The following is an 18,163-nucleotide window of genomic DNA, read 5'->3' as shown; positions in this document are numbered from 1 at the left end:
CCCCCACAGAACAGGGAGCCCGATGCAGGGCTCGATCCCAGGACCCTGGGATCTTGACCTGAGCAGAAAGCAGATGCTTAACGACTGAGCCACCAAGGCACCACTATTTCATTATTTTTAAGATTTTGATAAAGGTTGTCATTAATCATTTTTTTTTAATGTTTGGTAGAATTCACCAATGAAACCATGTGGTCTTGGGCTTTTCTGTGCTGGGAGATTTTTGATTCCTAATTCAACTTTCATTCTTGTTATTGGTCTAAGAAGATTTCCTATTTCTTGGATTCAAGATTCATGATTCAATCTTGGTATCTTGTGGGTTTTTTTAGGAGTTAATTTGTTTGTTTGTTTGTTTTCTAAATTATCTGGATTGTTAATATATAATTGTTTATAGTAATCCGTTATCACACTGTGTATTTCTGTGGTTATCTCTTGAATTGTTTTCCATTTCTCATTTTGGCTTTTGAGACTTCTCTCTTTTTTTCTTACTAACTGTAGTTAAAGCATTGCCAATTTTGTTTGTTTTCTTGGAAAAACTGGTCATTACATTCAGTGTTATGTTATTGTTTACTCTGGTCTCTATTTTATTTATTTCTGATTTTTTCTTTGTTATTTCCTTCCTCTACTAAATTTCTTCTTTTTGTATTTCCTTGTGGTGTAATTTTAAGTTGTTTATTTGAATTTTTTTCTTAATACATGAATTTATAACATAAATTTCACTCTAACATCTGCTTTTGCTGCATCCCATAAGTTTTGGAATATCATGTTTTCTTTTTCTTTTGCTTTGAGACATATTTTGATTTGCCATTTGATTTTTTGTTTGGCCCATTGCTTGTGCAGTAATGTGTTAATATTTACACAATGTGTTAATATTTGCATATTAAATATTTACTTTTTTAAAAAAAAGAAGTCAATCTAAAAAGGCTACATACTGTATGATTTCAACTATGTGACATTCTGGAAAAGGCAAAGCTATGGAAATAGTAAAAAGGTCAGTGGTTGCCAGAAGTTGGTGGAAGTGGGGGGTGAATAGGTGAACCACAGAAGATTTTAGGGATAGTGACACTACTCTGTATGATACTATAATGGTGGGTATATGTCATTATACATTTGTCTAAACCCATAGACTATACAACAGTAAGTGTGAACCCTAAGGTAAACTATGGACTTTGGGTGATAATGATGTATCAATGTAGGATCATCAGTCATAACAAATGTACCACTTTTGTGTGGGATGTTGATAATAGGGGAGGCTATGTATGTGTGGGAGTAGGGAGTATATTAGAACTCTCTGTACCTTCCTCTCAAATTTGCTGTGACTCTAAAATTGCTCTAAGAAAGAAACACTTTTTTTTTTAAGATTTTATTTATTTATCTGACAGATAGAGAGACAGCAAGAGAGGGAACACAAGCAGGAGGAGTGGGAGAGGGAGAAGCAGGCTTCCCGCCGAGGAGGGAGCCCGATGCGGGGCTCGATCCCCTGACCCTGGGATCATGACCTGAACCGAAGGCAGACGCTTAACGACTGAGCCACCCAGGCGCCCCAAGAAACACTTTTTAAAGTAAATTTGTCACAATTTTTTAAAAAGAATTAACATTTACAGCTACCTGCAACAACATGGGTGAATCTCATAAATAATGTGGAATGAAAGAAGATAGTCACAATTCCAAATATATAAATTATATAAAGTTCAAATATCTGTGAAACAAAACTGCATTTAGAGAATCTTATATAGAAGAAAAAACCTATAAAGAAAAGCAGTGAGGGGCGTCTGGGTGGCTCAGTCGTTAAGCGTCTGCCTTCGGCTCAGGTCATGATCCCAGGGTCTTGGGATCGAGCCCCCCATCGGGCTCCCTGCTCCGCGGGAAGCCTGCTTCTCCCTCTCCCACTCCCCCTGCTTGTGTTCCCTCTCTCGCTGTCTCTCTCTCTGTTGAATAAATAAATAAAATCTTTAAAAAAAAAAAAAAAGAAAAGCAGTGATATCACAATAGTCAAGGGTTACCTCTTGGATGGAGAGAGGAATGTCATCATTGGTGGGGAACTGGAAGCAGGAACAGTGAGGGGGTAGGGGTTATCAAGATGTTCTATTTCCTGTCTTGGGTGGCCATAACATGGGTGATTATAAATGTTCTTTTAACTGGAAGTTCTCTTCTGAATGCTTCTCTTTTCTTAATGAAATGGAAAGCAAGGTCACCAACTGGGACTGAGGACAGGTGAGGAAGTGTTGAAGATTTGAGGAAAAGAAAGTGGTATGAAAGAAATAGAGAAGTTGGAGAATATAGGGAAATAGGGTATTTTTTATTTATTCCTTTATGAAAACTTTTTACTTTTTTCATGATTTATTATGCTGCTTTTTCTCTCATATGGAACATTATTTTATTAGCTTGAATATACTATACTATATGCAGTTGTTCCAAAAATGTAAATTATACTACTATTTAATGTTTAAAAATAAATTTTAAGAACAAAATTAAGTCTTAATAAACCATATAACAATAATAGTAATACATTAGTTATTTCACCTTGAGCTTTAGAAAAGCTGATGGTTTATATTTAAGACAAAAATAACAGGGCTCATAGGGGGATTTTTATTCTTTTTCTTTCAACTTTTCATACTAAGTAACTTTAGCATTAAATTCTACATTTTGTAAGTTTAAACAGACATAGGTATTTATTACCTCCTTATTTTACTAATCTCAAGTCCAAAAGTCATTTTTTAAATGACAGAGAATATAACCACATTAACATCACAAAACTAAATATTGATATTTAAAATTACTAGAAAACTATTACGCTCAAACTTTACTCCGAAGACTTAAATGGAAAAAGTTAATAGGTCTATGTAATTTTGCCTAGGTTCTCATATGAAGCAATTTGTAAAAATCTATTATTTAAATTACAACAAGCTTTAGTTGTAAATTCATGTTAATATTATAATTACATAGCTTTAAGTATTAACATACTAATGTAAAACTAAAGTTTCTATAAGGGCAAATATAGTAAATTTAAACAATTACCACCAATGTAAATTTAAAATAGGTCGTGAATTTTCGTTTTCTGATAGTCTATAGATCTTCCTCAACTTTACATGGGGTGACATCCTGATCAACCCATCATAAGCTGAAAATATCTTTTGTCAAAATTGCATCTGATACACCTAACCTACCAAACATCATAGTTTAGTTTAACCTGACTTAAACGTGCATACTTACATTAGCTTACAGCCGGGCAAAAATCATCTAACACAAAGCCTATTTTATAACAAAATATTGAATACCTCATGTAATTTGTTAAATACTGTACAGAAAGTGAAAAACGGAATGGTTGTGTGGGTATAGTTATCAGTGTATTGATTGTTTACCCTCTTGATCGTGGGGCTGACTGGGAGCCTCGGCTCTTTGCTGCTGCCCGGGTCGGGAGACTATCTACCACATATCACTAGCCCCGGCAGACCAACATTCAAAACTCAAAGTGCAGTTTCTACTGAATACCTATTGCTTTCACACCATCGTAAAGTCAAAAAATCCTAAGTTGAGCCACGGTTAACTTGGGGAACATCTATATAGTAACTGTGCCATTGTCATAGAGATAAAACACAGTCTTTGAAAAGTAATTTGAATCTACAAATATTGACTCTAGAAATATTAAGATTGCAATTCTTGGGTAGTTCATGGAAAAAATAGTGTGTGTGTAGCTAGGGAATGAGTGCTCAATAAAGCAAATGGGCTAAAATGTTAACAGTAGGTGAATTTGGGTAAAGGGTATATAGGTGTTCTTTGTACTTGACTTATGCTGGCAACTTTTCTATAAATTTGAAATTATTTCTAAATAAGAAGTTAAAATGGAGAAAGGGACATGGACTGACACAGCGACATAAGTGGAAATCCATAGCATACTTGGAAATAAATGAATGCATCTCTTGGATTAAAAGGTGGGGGAGTATGGTAGTTTATCTCCTTTTTGGCTTAAAAAACACAGCTATAGGGGCACCTGGGTAGCTCAGCGGTTAAGCGTCTGCCTTTGGCTCAGGTCATGATCTCAGGGTCCTGGAATTGAGATCCACATGGGCTCCCTGCTCAGCGGGGAGTCTGCTTCTCTCTCTCCCTCGGCCCCTCCCCTACTCATGCTTACGCACTCTCTCTCTCAAATAAATAAATATTTTTTAAAAACCCACAGCTATAAGCTATGAATTTTTGTAAATATTTTCTTCCTTGAAAGAGTTAGCCTTGAAACAGAACTAGCTACTGTTCTGTTTTACCTTTCCTTGTGCAGGCCCTGTATTCCCTGTCCTTGAATCCAGAGTACCATCCTACCCCGTCCAAGTCTCCACAACGATCAGACATGGGAAATCGTCTGCAGCTATTCTGGACCAGCCATTGTCTATTGACCTTGCTGGCAAATGCATTCTGATCTCACATTGCCTACTGCTGTGTCTTTAATTTCTGTGAGGAAATTAAAGTGAGGAATTCTCCCAGCTAGGGTCTATAATTAGGTCATTTTAAGTGACAAATTCAGTTAGGTAAAGAGGTGCAAGTGGAGGTCATTATCATTATCATCTACAACAACTGCAACATATGTCATCTTGGAAATCTTCAAAGCTCCAGAGTTGAAATGAATGGGACAGTTATGCAATGTGTTTCTGTTTGTGAAATTTTACTTCCTATGGTGTTGCTCATAGCAAACATGCCATCAATAACACAAAGTCATCGAATGTTCCAGTTGAAAGTCATTTATTATTATTATTAATTACCAGCAGCATCATTATCATTAGCATAAAACTAAATCCACTAATAAAAGAAAACAAAACCACATCCCAAAGGCATGTCTTGCTGACAGCGAGTCAATAACATTATTTTCATGTACAAGGGACAGCACCCTGAGGATAAAGATCATATCACAGCTTGATAATCAATTCAATAATTTAGCCAACATTGTTGAGCACCTAGGCACAATGGGAGATTTTAAAATGCATACAAGAATCCCTGCTTTCAAGGAGTTTTACAGTCTAGTAGGAGGTATTGAAGAACACCAACAAGAACACAGGGTCACAGGAACTCAGTGACATAATGGAATCAGTGCCATGTATGCAGTGTTCTTGGAAAGGGGCGTCATAAGAGACTAACGTCACATTCAGTTGTGGGTTATCAAAAGAGTCTCCATAGAGAAGGTGGCATCTGAGCTAGGCTTTGAGGAACTGGAAGGATTTTGGCAGACTGGCATGTGAGGAAGGGGCACTCCAAGTGGAGAAATAGTGTGGGCCAAAGCAAGGCCATGGGAAAGTTCATGGCATGTGTGGGGAGAGAACAATAGTCCAGTTTAGCTGGTTGTATGGGATCTATGTAAGTGGCAGTGGTGTGATAAAATGCTGTAAGTTATACGGGGGCCATATGTCGAATGGCTCTGAAGGACAGGCTAAGATTTCTGATCTTTTTGTCACAGTCACTATATTTATCCACAGCAATAAAATATGCAATTATTTGTGAAGAGATATGGTCATTTCGCTTCCAGATTTCCTAGGGAAACTCAAGTGGTTTCTAGGCAATGTTATTGCCTTGCTATCAGAAATATCCTGGCAGATAACACCAAGCCATCTAGAGTAAATTTTTCTCATGCAACTAAATCTCTTCCCTCAAAGTCTATTCTTTCCACCCAACCAGTGGCAACACTTCTTCCCACTCCTATATCCAGTCCCATCAGTTCCTGTGACATCTGATCAGTTGAGGCAAGTATAATTTAGGGTTTTCAGCCCCAGCTGCCAGCCTGACTGAAACTAGAGCCCACAGCCCTGAGAAGTGAGAGTGGTGGTGGTAGGAATAGTGAACAATATCATGGAAATGTAGCCATCTGAGAAGTTCTATGGAATCCACATCCTAAGCGTCAAGCTTAGTTCTTTGACACTGGAGTCCCTGGTCCTCCACTAAGTTTGGTCCAAAGGACAACTGGAGGGATCCCAGAACTCACAGTGGCTAACTAAGGTCATCTTTCAACAGTTCCTCTTACTGTCAAGGAACTCCTTAAAGGAATGACATTTCATCAGGGTTACAAGTTTTTTAAGGGCCTCCTTGGTCTGCGGCTGTTGAAACTGCGGACAGACCAGAGTGGCTTCCTCTTTCTGACCAAGGAACTCTGTTGGGCTTTGTCTGTGCCCAACAGGCTAGTAGCTGGGAACTTCTCCCATGCGTTGGCAGTTCAAAGACACTAAAGAATGGTTGTATCAGGTAACCAAGCCAAAGAAGTAAGCTATTTAGACTGACCTGGGAAGGCTTAGGATAACAAAGTTGCCATAGCCACACTTCCTGCAGCTAGTCAGTCTTTCAGCTCTTTCCTGGAATGAGACCTCCTCTGCAGGAAGTCATGGATAGCCGTAGTGAGGCCCCATGTCACGCTGGACCTTAGGATGACAAGGGAGCCTCCCCGGTAGATCAGGAACACCTTTCGGCCCCGAGTGTCCCACACGTCCTGAGCAGAGGCCCACAGGCTTGGCATGCTCTGCCAGCCAACATGGGACTGCATATTGGCCACCAGCACAATCAGAGGATACAGAACTAGGCAGGTGATCGTTCCATTGACACTCCCAGACACTAAGGCAGGAACCCAATGGGGCAGACCTTGCTCTGCCAAGCCATCCTGGATGGGGTCCTTGAAGGAAAAATACAGAGCACTCCCCAGGCTGTTCCTGAGAAGGACAGGCCAGAAACCACGATAGTAGCCCAGTGACAGCCGCCCCCAAAGCCCGTAAGAGTTGAATTCCTTGAGAATGCTGACGGTGCTGGGGAAGCGGGCTTGCTTGCGACCATCCTGGAGCACATTTTGCACCCTTTCAAAGGGGCTCAGTGCCACAGCCTCCACCACACCAGACATGAGCCCTGCAGCCCAGCGGTGTCTCAGGGAGTGTGGCCCAACAGGAGAGAGAGAACACAGCAGGCTATCATAAGTCCCAAACAACAGAGTCCCTTGCAATGTCTTGGAGAGAAGAGGCGGGTATATTCCCCGGTAGAAGTATTGAGGGCCTTCATGCCAAAGCTGTCGCACAGCCTCTGACACCGCCACGGCATGGATCTGTTGCCGGAACACAACCTTATAGATAGGGAAAGTCAGAAAAGTAGACATAAAGTTGGAAACGGCCCCAAGGGCATAGGCCTGGGAGTGCCAGCTCTTCTTTCCCGGAGACTCCGCTCGTGTCCTATGCTGCAGCTCCTTTCCAGGAGAGTGGTTCTGTTCCTCCATGCTGAAGACAACTGGGTACAGATGGAAGAAACTGGCAAGAGTGGAAAAAAAAAAAGAGGTTAGACTAGCCCATTAAATCTGTCGGTGGCATTTTCACGGCTTAGTTAGAAACAGAGCCCCCAAGAAACTCAGCCCTAAGGAAAAAAGCAACACTTTGGGCCAGTTTCTGAGAAATAGGCACAGTCTTTTTTTTTTTTTTTTTTAAAGATTTTATTTATTTATTTGAGAGAAAGAGAGAGAGACAGAGAAACAGCATGAGAGGGGAGAGGGTCAGAGGGAGAAGCAGGCTCCCCGCTGAGCCGGGAGCCCGATGTGGGACTCGATCCCAGGACTCCGGGATCATGACCTGAGCCGAAGGCAGTTGCTTAACCAACTGAGCCACCCAGGCGCCCATGAGAAATAGGCACAGTCTTAAGAAGTCATCAACCTTGAGCGCCTGGGTGGCTCGGTCATTGAAGCATCTGCCTTCAGTTCAGGTCGTGATCCCAGGGTCCTGGGACCAAGTCCCGTGTCGGGCTCCCTGCTCGGTGGGCAGACTGCTTCTCCCTCTGCCCCTCCTCCCACTCGTTCTCTCAATCTCTCTCTCTCAAATAAATAAATAAAATCTTAAAAAAAAGAAAAATTAAAAAAAGAGTTTAAAAAAAAGAAGTCATCAACCTCAAAATAAAACAGAGGCAGTTTTTTTTTTTTTTCCCTGAACAGTCATCCCTACCATGTGTTACCAACAAATCAAATATTCTAATATTCAAAGAAGGTTTGTGACTGAAGAAAACAAAATTGGGGAAAGGGGGCTCCAAAACCTATTGCACTCAACAGTCACCACATAAAGTTTTGCATTTGATAAACTGCTAGAATAATAAGTTGCTACTCTCTTTCCAAAGAGCAGCACTATATCATAGAGGCAGAAAGGCAATCAGAAGTTGTATTCGATACTTTCTCTAAAAGCCAGTAGTAAATCTGGGGAGTGAGGAATCTCCCTCACCTCTCTGTCTGCAGATTCCTGCCCGTGTCCCGGCTATTTCATGGCAATGCGCCGCCCCCCTCTTCTCAATTGAGGAACCAAAAGAGTAGCTGTTCCTGGAAGGTCAGCACCAAGGCTCCACACCTAGCAATTTCCAAGCCTATCCTTGTAGTCCTGTAGCTGTATAATAGAGCAGGGAGTTTTCAACCTTGACACATGTGACATCGTCGGCCAGATAATTCTCTGTTGCGGGTGCCGGTCCTGTGTACCATAGAACATTTAGCAGCATCCTGGCCTCCACTCGCTGAATGCCAGTAGCGCCAGCTGGGACCAACCCAGCTACTATAACCAAACTTACCTACAGACATTGCCATGTGTCCCCTGGGAAGCAAAATCATCCTTGGTTCAGAATCCCTGTGCTAGAGGGAAGATACAGTACAAGGGCCCCGAACTACTGATCCCACCCCAGAAAGGGCTGGGAGCCCTAGTGGGGATAGAGAGATGAGAGGTAACTGGGGATCCAGGACACATGAAGGCAATTCGACACATGAAGGCAATTCGGGATCAAGAAGAAATGAATGCTCAGTGTAGATCTGAGAACCTGAGCGAGTTTGTCAGGGAGGAGATAGGGCTGAGAGGACAGAGTGTGCCACAGGAGGAGACAGCGTGTGGAGGCGAGGCAGCATAGGGCTGTAGAGGGAGGGGAGAGGAGAAGACAGGCAGGGGAGGAGGGGACACCTTGACTGCGCAGGGGATTCACATCAAGCCTGGTAGGAATGGCAGACTCTGGAGCTTTCACACAGAACCCTGGGCCGTGTGGTCCCGAGGGGAGGGAGGTGTTTGGGGCTCTAATTATGCTGGCAGTCGATGGCCCCTCAACAGGGACAAAGGGGTGCAGGCTCGGGCCTCGGGCCTCGAGGGAGGGGTAGAAGCCAGGTAATGCGAGAAGCCCACTGAAGCCTTCTCTGGGCTGCCACACCTAGAACCTGCCAAGAAGTGCCTCTCCTTCCAGAATTGGCCCCCTCAGCTCCTCCCTGACTTCTTGCTCCTGCTCCATCCCTGACCCCCTAATCTGACCTTACAGCCTCCCCCACAAGCCACACACTCTCTTGCAGTGGAGGGAGGTGGAGGCTCAGCCTCCTGTGCTCTGTCAGCACCCCTCCCCTAACCCTAGCTCCCCATGTTTGCCTTAAGCTTCACCTCCTTAACCTCATGGGCAGAAGGAGACTGGGAGGGCCCTTCTGCCTCAGACCCTTTAGCTGAGAACTGGCCAGAGCAAAGGCTCATGAAGCCCAGTCTTACATCCCTCTGGGGACACTTCTGGGCCCCTGGTGGCCACCTCCATCTCTCCAGAGCCAAAAGAGACCCCTCCCCCACCCCCAGGCCACAGGTAGCTCTACTCAGGCCCCCAAAACCACAGGCAACCCCAACATTCCCCAGATCTACTACCAAGGAATTTCTTCCCCCAAATCTTACTTGCACCTAAATAAGGATGGGTAGTGAAGGAAAAGTTTGTCCCCTCTTCTATCTCAAAGTGCAGTAATGTTCCACATCTCCACATTTTCCTGAGTAACCTATAAACATGTGTTGACTGACTGCATAAGGCAGGCGGACCTAGCAGAAACACCGGGCTAGGATTTGGCAGACTAGCCTTCTGAGTGCCAGTTCCGTTATCAACTTCCTTATGACCTTTAGAAATTCATTGACATCTTGGAGCCTCGTCCATCTCAATTATAAAATGAGCCGAGGGAGTGAAATACTCTCTAGGCATCCTCATATTGTGCATGTCACTGGGGGCTGACATGGGGGAATTTGGGCCGATATTTGATAGCAGAATCGTGCTTTCCCATCCCCAATTCCATCTGCCATTTTTGCCAATCATTTTCAGGAATTAAAGGTGAACAGTAATTTAGAAACACCTTAGCTTTAATATCTATTCATCATTTTATAAATGTAATTCTTCCTATTTTGTAGGGGAGGAGGAGAATCCACTTTTTTCCTTTGTATTCTCCTGTTATGATGCCAGGCTTGGGGGGGGGGCAGAGATCCAACACTGAATTCTGTCTCTATCCCTTAGTTGTGTGGCCTTAGGCAAGACATTTCTCTTAGTCTCTGTTTCTTTAGTCATGAAGTGGCAACAATAGACCTACCTCCAAAGGTTGTTGCAAAGATTAATAAAATAAAATGAGATAAAGTGGTTAAGCATCCATGCCATAGTGGTCTCGATAAAAAGTATTTAAAAAAAAAGAGATGCTTCCTGACTTCTCCATCTGTCTCCACAGAGCACATGCTCCTGCAGGACACTCTCAGATCAGCCAGAACTAGATGAAGAGGTACAGCGGAATAAATCCTGTGTTCACATGGGAGGCAGCGAAAACCTTTCTTCTGCGAATACAAAGATGTTCTATAAACAATTCTGGACGGTCTGGCCCCTCGACATGAATTCCAAAGTACAGACCACAGAATGCACCGGGGGTCAGCGTTGAGTAGTTATTACCTAGACTCCATGTTGTGCCTCCCATGTTCATAGCCTAGTAAAGTGAGCCCAGGGGATTCCAGACTGCCCTGGCCCATCTAGTCCAGATGGACAGCCTGTGCGACCACCCCAGGATCCAGCCCCATGTTTATTTGTTCATTCAGGGCCTCCCTCCGCCAGTCTTTGGTCAGCTCACAAACCCATATTGATCGTCTACTAAATCACTTGTGGGTAAATTACTATGAAGCTAGAGGTGAATAGGACTTGGTACCTGCCTTCAAGGGCTTGGGAGTCTAGTGGGAGAGACAGGTCAACAATGAGCTAAACTATACTGGAAAGCAAAATAAAGGGCACACTAATCAAGGTCAGAGCAGAAAGACAGGAGCACTTCACGCTACCTGGGACAGGGAGCAGCCAAGAAATTTCTATGAGGAGGGGCATCTGACTTGATCCTTAACCAATAGGTAAAGGAGTGAGGGCAGCCATTCTAGGCTGAGGAAGAGGTCTAAGGCACAGAGACCTAAAAGCATAAGTGGTACAACAGTTCTGGGGGCAGGCCGTGGGAAGGAAATACAGCTGTGGCTGGCAGAGGGAGCAGATTTAGAATAAAGACCATATTTGTTTTCCCCACTGCAACGCGGTATAGCATAAAGAGACAGGCTCTGGAGTCACACAGCCCTGGGTGTGAACTTCACTGTGCCACCTGCTAGCTTTAGGACCTCAGCCAAGTCTCTTCACCTCTCTGAGCCTCGGTATCCTTATCTGTATAATGATCGTCATGAAGCTTGCACAGGATGAAGCATATAAAATTCTTAGCACAGTACGCAGTATATCAATTGCTCCGTAAGTTATATTAGTAGTTTCATTTAAAAAAAAAAAAAAGAGATCCCAGAAATAAAGATTAGATTACAACCACACTTTTTCTAAAGGCGGAAATCAGTCTAATGCTCTGGGTCTTCCGCAAAATTCATTTTAAATTGTTTGTTTGGGAGACAGCAGAGCAAAGTTGTTCATGGGCTTTGGAGTTTGACAGCCCTGAGGGGGCTGGAGTCCCAGTGTCTCCACTTCTAAATTGTGTGCCTTATATACATTACTTAACTTCCCTGAAACTCAGGTTCCCTATCTGCAAAATGGGATAAAGATGCCTAACAGGGCTGCTGAGAAGCTTAAATGAGCTAACAGATGGAAAGTTCCTGGCACAGGGGAGGCAGGCAGCCAAGAGAAGCTATTATTGTTTCAGCTGAAAAGCTTTATCTCCCTAACCTTCAGGCTTTTAAGATTTCTTTGTTGAAATTGGAAAATGTGGTGTCATTAGAGCCGTGAATGAGAACACGCTCCCACACATGAGGCCAAAGATAAGGGATGCTCTGTATCCAAATGGAGCCAGCTTAGCTTAGCAAATCCTCCTCCCAACCTTGCCCAAAGAGATCCTCGCTTTGTTTGAAGGGTCCAATCCAGCCACCTTTACACAATCCATTTCCTTTCACTTTTTTTTTTTTTGGTCGGAGCTCTAGCTCTTTGTCCTATTTGACCCCACCTCCACCAGCGGCAGATCACCTAAGTTGGCACTGAAGCTAATTTAATCACAGAACAAGAATCTGCTGAGACCCAGGGTCAGATGTCATGGCATTGGGGAGCAGAAGCAGAAGTCTGAAGGGAACCCAAGAGCTACCGCCAGCATCACCCTGACTGTGTGAGGGGAGCCTTCTCTCTACCTCCCATACACCCCAGCCTCCACCACCCCTCCCACACTGTTCCATCCACAAGAGAAAGGCCACCGTCCTCAGAAAAAAGTCCTCATCCCCAAATCTGAAGTGTTTACTTCAAGGAACTCTAGGTATCGGGTTTGTTTTAGAAAAGAAGGCAGAAAGGAGCATCAGGAGAAGTACCTTGGCAGGTTGAAAACGAACCCAAGAACAGTGGAAGGGCGTTAGATTGTTCATTTGCTTCCAAGCATCAGGAGTCCAGAACAAGCCCCGCAGGGGGCCTTTTAACCACAATTTACATCAGGAAAGTAAGACCTGCTCTCCAAGAACCAGAAGTCATAGAATATAGAGAAGGTTTCCCAGCTACCGGTTTCACAGCCCATTCAAGCTAGCGGCCCTGCAGGACAGCCCTGCATGCCGTTTCCATGGAGTTGCTCCTTCTCTAGGGCCAGTGATGCCAAATCCAGCAAAGGAGAGGTCCCCTCAAGAGCTCACAGAAGGGCAACCTAGCAACCTGTCCTCAAGCCAGGAAATGAAAGAGCTGTATCAGCGGCTGAGAGCAGGGGATCAGGGGTTAGGTCAAACTGTTTCATTTCTCACACTTCTTCCTGAAGTGCAAGTTGAAAGAGGAAGATGTTACCAAGAAAGATGGTAGGGGAATGATTCTTAAACCATTTCTGGGCCACAGACTTACTTGAAAATCTCCAGAACAAAGGACTCAGAAAAATACAGAGTCCAAATTCTTGGTAAACGATTTGAGAAAGGACCCTAGGTAGGAACCTCTGCTCACTGGAGTTACGTGTCATGACAGATGTGCTGCGGGCAGATACATTGGCAGCAGGCCATTTACTTATGACCCTCAGCATGATGTGGTGTTTCCAGCAGTGATTCATAAACTTCTCTACAGCTCAGAATTAACTACAGCACTAGTCAAAAATGTAAACCACACTCCCCACCCCTAGTCCTAGTAAATCTGAATCCCCCAGAGGTGGAGCTCAGGAATCTGCCTTTCTAACAAGCTCTCCAACATGATTTTGAGGCAGCCAGTCTTGTACCCATACTTTGGTTAATAGCATGGGCTCTGGTGTAAGAGAGATTTGGTCCAGATTTTGGCTTCACCTTGTAATTTCAGGCAAGTCATCTCACCTCTGAGCCTTGTTTCCTTTGAGCTCATAAGCTGTAGAAATGTTTAACTTCTTTTTAAATAAACAGGCAGCTTACTGTAGTATAAAAAACGGTGTAAAATGAGAAAGAAAAGTGCCTTAGCTTCCTTTTCTGTACAGTGGTTCCTGCAAAAGTTACCTACCGCTTTCCCTACTCCCTACTGCCTCCCCCAGCCCCTCTCACTCAACACTACCATCAGGCCAAGACTGCTGGTGGGTTTGAGACCACCGACGTAGAAATACTCTGTAGGCAGCTCAGCTGGGCAAATAGTTAGCATTAGAACAACAGGCTTGGATGCAAAATCGGATGCTGAAACTTACTTGCTGTGTGATGCTGGGCAAGACACCTAACCTCTCTGTTTCCCCATCTGTACAATGGAGATTAATAGTCCTTGCTCACTAATTCTATATAGTTCCAAATGGGCCCTCCCATCTCCACTGTGGCTTTTCTCTACTAACCCTCAATCTGAGAGTAAAGCGGAGTGTTTACAAGGGGCGTCCTTTGAAATCGGATATGTCGACTCCGGTGTGAGCTCTTCGCTCTGCCCTTCCTAAACCACACTGCCTGAGTGGTGAAGTGCCCTCTCTTATTAAACCGGCACACCGCTGCCTCCGTCACAGGGCTGCTGAGAAGAATAAATGAGATGTCCGTGCAAGCGCATTCGCACGCAGAAAGTGCTCAGTAAATGCTTTCTCCCCTTCCCCCTATACAAACGTGAGGGGCTCTTATTGTTCACTTGATTTCTGTCCCACCTCGTGTTTAACGCATCCGGTCTCAAAGCGCGGAGGGAAGAGAGTCGAGATGGAAGAAGGGGTGAGGGAGAAAGAAAGCGAAGGGGAAGCAGCAAACTCACGGGTAAAATGCAAATCGGCCCGGTCGGTGCGTCCGAGCTGCACTTGACACGGCGCTGGCTCCCGCGGCCGTGTGCCGCAGCCCCCGCCGGCCGGCTCCCCCCTTTTGCTAGCAATGGCCTCGGGGCCGGAGGCTGAGAGGGGAGGCCGCCCCCGCGCCCCGCTGATTGGCCGCTCCGTCCCGCTCATCAAGCTCTTTTGTATCAATGGGCAGAAGCTAACTGAAGCGGCGGCTGCAGGGAGGGCCCGGCCGGTGGGCGGGGGAGGCCGCCGCTGCCGTGGGAACCGTGCTGCCTCGACTTCGCTACCCCTGGCTGGGCGGCTGTGCGGTGCAGCTCCATCCGGCGGCTCCGGTTCGCTCGGCGGCGGAGGAGGCGTCATCCTTTTCCCCTGCAGGGCCGCGGGGACTGGAAGGCGGCAGCCGCAGCTGTCCACGCCGGAGCATCCGCTGCCCACCAGCCGGGCACAGGTAAAAAAAAAAAAAAAGGCGGGGGGAGCGCGATTGCCCGGCGCGCAGAGAGGAAGGGGAAGCTCCACCAGTACTGGGCGGCTCCCCACTTGGGGAATCGAGAACTGAGAGGCCGGGGAAGGAGCACTCCCATGGCCCCGCTGCGCTGAGGGAAGAGGTCGGGTTTTGCTGGATGCTGCCAAAGGCGTAGGATTTGCCAGAATTGAAAGGGGGGAGGCGTTTTTAGGTAGGGGTCGTAAGGGACAAGGAGGAGATAATCACAAGCTGTCTGCTTTGAATCCCCTTTGCATTTCCCCATCTCTTCCTGGGGAGGAATATGTGGGTGTGCGTGTCCAACTCTTACTCCCTTTCTCCGTGGCAGACCATCAGCCAAATCCGAACTTGAATTCTGTCTGAGCAGCTGATTGCAGAGCTGGTAGGCCAACAATTTCCCAGGGGACATGTAATGGAAGGGGTCACTTTGACTTGTATTCAGAAGGCGGGAGAGGGAATTTTCTGTCTGAAGATGGGAGATGGAATTTTCCCGGAGGTGAGGGCGGGGAAAGGGAGCGGGATGAGGGATGAGGGATGAGGCTGCTTCTGACCCTTCCCTTCTCTGTCCTGCCCTACGCGACGACGCAGTCTTGACGCCCTGAGGACTGGGATCTGCAAACCCCACTGGACGGAGGTCAGGGCTGGGATCTGCAACCCTCAGTGGACAGAGGTCGACCTACCCCGAAGACGAGCTTTCTCATGGAGGGCACCTGTTGCAGAGGCTGGAAGTGAAATAAAGGCGTGCACTTGTTTCCGAGCTTATGTTTTATAATCCGAGAAATAAGGGGGGAAACTTCAGAAGGGTGTGTGGTTGAGATCTGAAACGTGAGTTTAACGGATATCTTTAAAATTTTTTTGAGTATAGTTGACACACAATTACACAGATATTTATTATCATAAATCTGTGAGATTTAGACCATTGCACTCTATTTTGAGAGCCCAACAACAGCTCCACACACACTATTTCACCTAGAATTCAAAGCAACAGTTGCCCTCCCTCCTGGAGGACTGGTCAGAGGGGATGGAAAAGTACCCTGTTAGCAGGAGGACACCCGGTAGCTTGAGAAAGTTGTAATTGCCAGTCTCCTGCAGGGTATTTTTAGGTCAGTGGGCAAATATAAAATGTACTGCGGGGTGTTCATTAAAGTAAAGCGACTGCAGACCACTTCCCTGCAATCTACTACATTATTGACCTTTTTCCCCCCTTTTTCTTTACAGTCCCTATTGAGATACAAGGAAGGCAGAGCCTGGGAACATTGCTTTGGGGATTCCTCCTACAGATTAGGCTTTTCTAAAAAGCCTGAGCATCTTGTTATATTCAGATAGACAACTGTCGTCCGTCATGGCTAGCATCATTGCACGTGTGGGTAATAGCCGGCGGCAAAACACACCCTTGCCACCTTGGGCTCATTCAATTTTGAGGTCCCTGGGGAGGAGTCTTGGTCCTTTAAGGGTCCACATGGCAGAAAGAAATGTGAAGCTATTCTCCGGGAGAGTGGTGCCAGCCCAAGGGGAAGAAACCTTTGCAAACTGGCTGATCCAAGTCAATGGGGTCCTGCCCAATTGGAATATGTCTGAGGAGGAAAAGCTCAAGCGCTTGATGAAAACCCTTAGGGGCCCAGCCCGGGAGGTCATGGGTTTGCTCCAGGCCGCCAACCCCAATCTAAGTGTGGCTGATTTCCTGCGGGCGATGAAACTGGTGTTTGGGGAGTCTGAAAGCAGTGTCACCGCCCATGGTAAATTTTTTAACACTTTGCAGGCACAAGGGGAGAAAGCCTCCCTTTATGTGATCCGTTTAGAAGTGCAGCTCCAGAATGCTATTCAGGCAGGGATCATAGCTCAGAAAGATGCAAACCAGACTCGCCTGCACCAGCTCCTTTTAGGAGCTGAGCTAAATAGGGACCTGCACTTTAGGCTGAAACATCTTCTCAGGATGTATGCAAATGATCAGGAGCATCTTCCTAATTTCTTGGAGTTAATCAAGATGATAAGGGAGGAAGAGGATTGGAATGACACTTTTATGAAATCGAAACGGCCCAAAAGGTCTGAGCTAATCTTGGAGAGGGCAGCAAGCCCTGCAGCATTTCAGGGGCCCCAGCCAATAGCAACCAGCAGCGCCGACTGCAACATGATAGAGGTAGATGATACCCTTGATGACTCAGATGAGGATGTGATCCTGATGGAGTCTCAGGACCCTCTACTTACATCCACCGATGCCCCGCCCCTCAGAGGCAGGGCCAGACCTCTCGATCCAGTACTGGTCACTGATTCCTCCAACAGTTCCCGGGCTCAATCTCCTTCCACCAGTGGGGGTTCTGGGTATAAGAATAATGGTCCTGGGGATATGCGTAGAGCCAGGAAGCGAAAATACACAATCTTCTGTTCATATTGTGGTGAGGAGGGCCACTCAAAGGAAACCTGTAACAGTGAAAGCAACAAGGCCCAGGTGATTGAGAATCTGATCATCACCCTGCAGGAGCTGACACATACAGAGGAGAGGTCAAAAGAGGTTCCTGGCAAACACAATGACCTCTCTGGGCCTCTAGTAAGGTGCTAGAATGAGCCCTAAGTGAACCCTTAACTGTATTCAGATGGGAAAAACAGCAGGGGTGGGAGTAGATTTCTATCTGCATTAATTAATCCACAAAGTGGATTTATTGTGGGCAGAAGAGGTCTCGGATATCACCAAAGTGGAGGGGATGGCCTGAACTCTGTCCCTGCTCCCTCCTGTCTGCCTAAGGGTCTATTCTGTGTGTGTGTCCGTTTCCTTGATGACTATTCTTTTTATGAAAGGAGGATAACTGTTAGCCCTTCACAAAATGAAGGAAAATACAAATTACCCAAAACTCTTCATCCTTATATAAACATTGTCAGTCCTTTGATGAATGCCCTTCTAGGTATTTCCCTGTAACTGTGTACCCAGATAGATATATGTATAGATAAGTGAACAAATAAAAGTGCTGTTCTATACTGTGTATTTTTTACCAAACTATATGTTGTGGAGTTCTGTGTCAATGAATATATATAAGCATCAAGTTCAATGTCTCTGTGTGTGATGTTACTTTTGGAATATAGAGGAAAAATAAATAAGAATCAAATATAGAAGCTTTAGTGGGGGAGGGTCACACTGTGAAGTGGAGTTTTCACCAACCTCATTTACAGATGAGGAAAAGGGAAGCTGAAATGGGCGGAATTTCTCCCAAAAAGGCCCTTATCACAACTGACCTGTCTCCTAGGGTCAGGGTCAAATCTGCACCCACTAGTTGATATTCCAATGC

At 45.4% G+C, this 18,163-nt stretch overlaps 2 protein-coding genes across 4 annotated transcripts; one reads left to right on the top strand and one right to left on the bottom strand.

Moving 5' to 3' along the window:
* Window positions 1–4,721: 4,721 nt before the first annotated feature.
* Window positions 4,722–14,518, bottom strand: SLC25A53 (solute carrier family 25 member 53). The gene is made up of 2 exons (XM_036096100.2): window positions 14,386–14,518; window positions 4,722–7,256 (listed from the first exon to the last, which is right to left on the bottom strand). Exon 2 carries the CDS (start codon window positions 7,223–7,225, stop codon window positions 6,305–6,307), a length of 921 nt encoding a protein of 306 aa, XP_035951993.1. The 5' UTR covers window positions 7,226–7,256; window positions 14,386–14,518; the 3' UTR covers window positions 4,722–6,304.
* Window positions 14,519–14,711: 193 nt separating this feature from the next.
* ZCCHC18 (zinc finger CCHC-type containing 18) lies at window positions 14,712–17,881 on the top strand. Of its 3 annotated transcripts, none has more exons than XM_036096099.2 (3): window positions 14,712–14,852; window positions 15,214–15,267; window positions 15,489–17,881. In XM_036096099.2, exon 3 carries the CDS (start codon window positions 16,228–16,230, stop codon window positions 17,440–17,442), a length of 1,215 nt encoding a protein of 404 aa, XP_035951992.1. In that variant the 5' UTR covers window positions 14,712–14,852; window positions 15,214–15,267; window positions 15,489–16,227; the 3' UTR covers window positions 17,443–17,881. The 3 variants fall into 3 exon arrangements, with proteins under 3 accessions (XP_035951992.1, XP_077920005.1, XP_035951991.1); XM_078063879.1 differs by having other exon boundaries at window positions 15,474–17,881; XM_036096098.2 differs by lacking the exon at window positions 15,214–15,267 and having other exon boundaries at window positions 15,474–17,881.
* The last annotated feature ends 282 nt before the right edge of the window (window positions 17,882–18,163 follow it).

The sequence above is a fragment of the Halichoerus grypus genome, chromosome X (assembly GCF_964656455.1).
Source record: "Halichoerus grypus chromosome X, mHalGry1.hap1.1, whole genome shotgun sequence".
NCBI classification, from domain to species: domain Eukaryota; kingdom Metazoa; phylum Chordata; class Mammalia; order Carnivora; family Phocidae; genus Halichoerus; species Halichoerus grypus.
The sequence above is the reverse complement of the archived record's forward strand: the minus strand, read 5'-3'. Positions and strand labels throughout refer to the sequence as shown.

Excerpts from the sequence above, each read along its gene's own strand:
- SLC25A53 (XM_036096100.2), bottom strand. The coding sequence starts at position 7,225 with ATGGAGGAACAGAACCACTCTCCTGGAAAGGAGCTGCAGCATAGGACA.
- ZCCHC18 (XM_036096098.2), top strand. The coding sequence starts at position 16,228 with ATGGCTAGCATCATTGCACGTGTGGGTAATAGCCGGCGGCAAAACACA.